Here is a 5,131-nt window from a genome sequence, read left to right as displayed (position 1 = left end):
ATAATGACTAGAGGTCCAGTGCATGAAATTTGTGCATGGGGAAAGGAGGGGCAGTTCCCTAAGCCCAGCCTGCACCCTCTCACAATCCAGAATCGCTGGCTCCTACCACTCACTTGCCTGCCTGCCTGATGGCCCCTAACTGCTTGCCTGCCTGCCTGATGGCCCCTAACCACCTGATAACCCCTAACCACTCTGCCTGCTTAATTGTCCCTAACTGCTCACCTGCCTGCCTGATTGCCCCTAAGTGCCTCTGCCTTGGCCCCCGCCACCGCGGCTTTGTCCGGAAGGTCATCCGGAAGGATGTCTAGAAGTTCGTTCAGCTGTCTGGTCTAATTAGCATATTGTGCTTTTATTATTATAGATTATAGATGCTCTTGCAAATTATACTCTACAAATATAAGGCCTTATGTTATAGCAATCCATATTACCTAATTAAGTCATGATACCCGGAAGTAAATCAACAAATTGGTCAGGTAGTTATCCACTACCTGACTTACTCTAATAAAGGCTGGATTTTATTACAGGCATACCTCAGAGATATTGTGGATTTGGTTTCAGACCACTGCAATAAAGTGAATATCCCAATAAAGAGAGTCACAAATATTTTGGTTTTCCAGCACATATAAAAATTATGTTTATACTATACTGTAGTCTATTAAATGTACAATAGCATTATGTCTAAAAAAATGTACATACCTTGATTAAAAAATCCTTTTTGCTAAAAGTTGCTAACCATCATCTCAGCCTTCAGTGAGTCCATTCTGTTGGTGGAGAGTCTTGCCTTGATGTTGCTGGTTGCTGACTGATCAGGGTAATCATTATTGAAAGTTGGTTTGGCTGTGGCATTTTCTTACAATGAGACAACAATGAGCCCTGGCCAATGTGGCTCAGTTGGTTGAGCGTTGTCTTGTGCACCAAAAGGTCGCCAGTTCCATTCCTGGTCAGGGCACATGCCCAGGTTGCGGGTTCCATCCCTAGTCAGTGTGTGTGGGTGGGAGGCAACTAATTGATGTTTCTCTCTCTCTCTCTCTCTCTCTCTCTCTCTCTCTCTCTCCTCTCCAGTAAAAACATTTTTAAAAAATGAGAGCCAACAATGAAGTTTGCCACATCAATTGACTCTTCACCTAAAGTTTTAGAGGCCATTGTAGGGTTATTAATTGGCCTAATTTCAATATTGTTGTGTCTCAGGGAAGAGGGAGGCCCCAGAAGAGGGAGAGAGACGGGGGAAGAGCTGGTTGGTGAAGCAGTCAGGACACACAACATTTATCAATTAAGCTTGCCATCTTATATGGATGCAGTTCCAGACACCCTCAAACAAGCACAATAGTAGCATCAAGGATCACTGATCACATATCACTATATCAAATATGATAATAATGGAAAAGTTTATTATTTTTTTTTCTTTTTTTTTTTAAGCCTCCCCACGCTCGCCCCCAAGCCTCCCCACGCTCGCCCCCAAGCCTCCCCGGCTCGCCCCGCTCCCCGGGCGGGCTTGGTTAAATACTGGCTGGTGATTGAGTAGATTGAGGACTGGGGGTGTGTGATTAAGTAAGTCAGGTGAGAAGCATCTGGGAGCCCCTAGGTGTCCGCCCTGGGGGTGTTTGCAGAACCAGCTGGGGCAGAGCCTGTGCTCCTGCCCAGGGAGGAAGCTGGCAGCCTGGGCTCCTTGCAGACCCCCATGGCCAGGCCGTCCCCTGCCTCCAGGCGCTGTGGCTGCCCTGACAGGGGCACAGCCTCCGCCCTGCCTCACCTGAGCTCAATCCGGGATGCCAGGGACTGTGCCTGCCATGACCGGGGCACAGCGCTCGCCCTGCCTCGCCTGAGCTCAATCCCTCATGGCCGGGACTCCATTGCCCCATTTTGCTTCCATTTAAAATGTCTGTGTGTTTCCAACCCTCAGCCACTGGCTTCCACCAGCAGAGGCAGCCTGCGCCCTGGGCGAGGTCACCCCAAGGAGACCAGGGGCCTGTGGCTGCGACACAGGTGGTTGTGAGCACAGGGGCTGGGCTTGGGGCCACAGGAAGGCTCCAGGGTCTTCAAGGCCTGGCAGGCCGCCCAGGGGACCCCGCTCAGAGGGGAGGGACCCGGGTGCTGATAAGGCGCCCCTAGGATCGCCCTGGCTCAGCCTGACTAGCTCAATTGGCACCGGCCAAGCCCCCGGGGCCACCGCTCAGCCCCCAAACAGGAGCAGATGAGCGGCCCTCAGAGGGTCTCCCCGTGCCGTGCCAAAAGTTTAAAATGTTGGGAGAATTACCAAATGTGACACAGAGACATGAAGTGAGCAAATACTGTTGGAAAAATGACACCATGGGCTTATTCAACACAGGGTTGCCATGAGCCTTCAATTTGTAAAAAAACATACTATCTGCAAAGAGCAATAAAGTGTTGTGCAACAGAGAAGGTATGCCTGTGTAGATCATTTATGGATATTACAAATTATATACACTTTTAATAATATTTTTTAGTTTGACTGACATTTCCTATCCAGTATACAAACCAACCCAAATTTTCACATGTAAACAAACACTTCTTACCAAGAAATAGGCCATAACTTATCTGGTCTTCAGAGATTCAAGTAAAAACACAAAGATAATTTTTTAAATGCATATATCTGTTAATTTTTTCTAAGACTCTTATTTGGTTTGTCATATTACCTTACATAATGTAGCAAAAAGGGATACCTAGATGGTGGGTTTTGTAAATGATATTCAAGGCAGACAAATCTCCTACTATACTAAGGCACAATATCAAGCCAAAGAGAAAAAATCCATAAAGGCCCACGAGCATATGATTCATTACGGATTAGTTCTGTTAAGTGTGCAGGTGAAATGAAAGACTGTCAAACCGGAGAAATCTAGCCTTACAAAACAAAATTAATTTCTTTACCTTCAGTTATGTTATTTAACTTTAAAGAGAGTGAGGCTAAGAAAATGGGAATTTTGGAAATGTAAAAACATAGAATCATTTCTATTAATAAAAATTAAGATAAAAATCATGAAAAGATTTTATGGATGAAATATTTAGTCATCATATAGAAAGAAACTATAAGAACTGGTAACAAAAGTATTTATTTTTTTGATCCGTGTAATAAAGGAATGACTAGATCTATTGGGAATTAGATGTGAATCTTCGTAATGTCATACATTTTAAAAACAACACCATATAGCTACTTCTCTTTGACCTCATATGGAAAAACTAAAGAAGGAAAAATCTACTTCCCTTTCAGATCATATACTATTTATTTTTCTTCCTATTTTCCTTAAAGTGATCTTTTTCTCCCTCTCTTAGGAGCAGATGTTTAATGAGCTACTTATATACGATGCACCTCATCTTCTACAAGATTTGGATACATACTTAGGGGAAAAAGAGTGGTTCATTGGTAACTCTGTGAGTATGTTTTACATCTTAAAAAATACAAATATATATATATTTGTATATATATATATACACACACATATATACATATATATAATCTCTTTATTTATTTGTGAAGATAAACCAAAGACATAAAAACTTATTGAAAAAAATGTTACCCATAAAGAGGGAGTAAGAGAGCAGAGATAAAAGCTAAAATTTTTTGAATAAACATTTTTTTGGTAGACTTCATTTTGAAACCAATAACTAAAATATTTTATATAATTATATAACAACAATAACAAAAACATCTTTAAAAGTTATTACTGCAAAGCAAAAGCCAAGTGAAACAAACAACCCTGTGTCAGATTGAGGCATAGGGTATGTAAGTACCTATGTATTCTATTAGTGAAGAACTACTTAAAGAAACAGCTTCATAGCCTGGCCAGCGTGGCTCAGTGGTTAAGCGTCGACCTATGAACCAGGAGGTCACGATTCAATTCCCAGTCAGGGCACATGCCCAGGTTGTGGGCTTGATCCCGTGTGGGGTGTGCCGGAAGCAGGCGATCAATGATTCTCTCTCATCATTATGTTTCTATCTCTCTCTCCCTCTCCCTTCCTCTCTGAAATCAATAAAAAAATATTTTTAAAAAAAGAAAATATAAAGCCGTAGCTGAAATGGCTCAGTGGATAGAGCATCAGCTCACAGTCTGAAGGGTCCCGGGTTTGATTCCGGTCAAGGGCATGTACCTCCGTTGCAGGCTCTACCCCAGCATGCGGAAGGCAACCAATCGATGTGTCTTTTTCTCATCGATGTTTCTCTGTCTCTCCCTCTCCCTTCCACTCTCTCTAAAAATCAATAAAAAATATTCTCGGGTGAGGATTAATAAAAAAGAAAAGGAAAAGGAAATAGCATAATATGAAAAACACAGGAATCTGACTATACATCTCACAGATATACTCTTAGAACAAAAACAATAAAAATTGTATATCACTTTCAGTAATTATATTTTTGGTGGTACTGGTACAGTGGTATTATTTTTCTGATATTATTATATCTATATTGCTGGGGGCTAGCCCCAGCGGTCCAGGGGTTCCCAAAGGTGTGGACGGAGTCGGCGAAGAATGTTTTACACAGAGACAGCGTTCAGAACTCTCTAGCTCTCTTTAGTCTCCGTGGATCTTCCCTGTGCCTGGCTGAGGCCACAGAGAAAAGATCCCGAGGCAAACTGAGCCTTTATTTTATAGTGAGAGGTAAACAGGGTAGTGGTTTCCATAGTTACACAGTTCTTGTGAGTTTCACTTGTTTTGGCCACTTCCTGCACCTCCCTCAGCCCATTAGCTTCCCAGATAAGATCTAGAGAGCCTCATAAGGTCAAGCCTAATTATGCTAAGAGGACTGTGCCCTCTAAGCTGGGAATTGTTTGTGACTTTGCCCACAAGTCAGTCCGAGGCTTAACCCTGTATCAGCTCCCCACATCTCACCCTTCTTTTATTTTTTAAGCTACTATAATGAGAGTTTTTAAGCTACCATAATGACAGTAAAACTTAAGCATCAAACTCAAGCATCAAGAACAAAACTCTGGCTATTAAAACAATAACAAAACAATGCCAATTCAAAACCCAAAACATTTTAAAACTTATGCATAACATTTCAAGAACAAAAAATGTTTTAAGTCCCAATTTCAACGTCCAACAGTTCTGAGTCCAAGTTTCAATGTCTGGCAGTTCCTTATGTGTACATGTCAGCAATGATATTTCAGTTCTGGATGGTGGA

General features: G+C 42.2%; 1 protein-coding gene across 3 annotated transcripts in view; it reads left to right on the top strand.

The window, feature by feature from the left end:
• Nucleotides 1-5,131, top strand: part of HPGDS (hematopoietic prostaglandin D synthase) — a 43,986-nt gene that overhangs the window by 31,385 nt on the left and 7,470 nt on the right. For all 3 annotated transcript variants that reach the window (XM_005877780.2, XM_014549011.1, XM_014549012.1), the window contains one exon: nucleotides 3,289-3,387. In XM_005877780.2, coding sequence (XP_005877842.1) covers nucleotides 3,289-3,387 — 99 coding nt within the window. The remainder of the gene's footprint in view (nucleotides 1-3,288; nucleotides 3,388-5,131) is intronic.

This window comes from Myotis brandtii, unplaced genomic scaffold (genome assembly GCF_000412655.1).
Source record: "Myotis brandtii unplaced genomic scaffold, ASM41265v1 scaffold530, whole genome shotgun sequence".
Lineage (NCBI taxonomy): Eukaryota > Metazoa > Chordata > Mammalia > Chiroptera > Vespertilionidae > Myotis > Myotis brandtii.
Note: the sequence above shows the minus strand (reverse complement) of the source record. Positions and strands in the feature narration are given on the sequence as shown.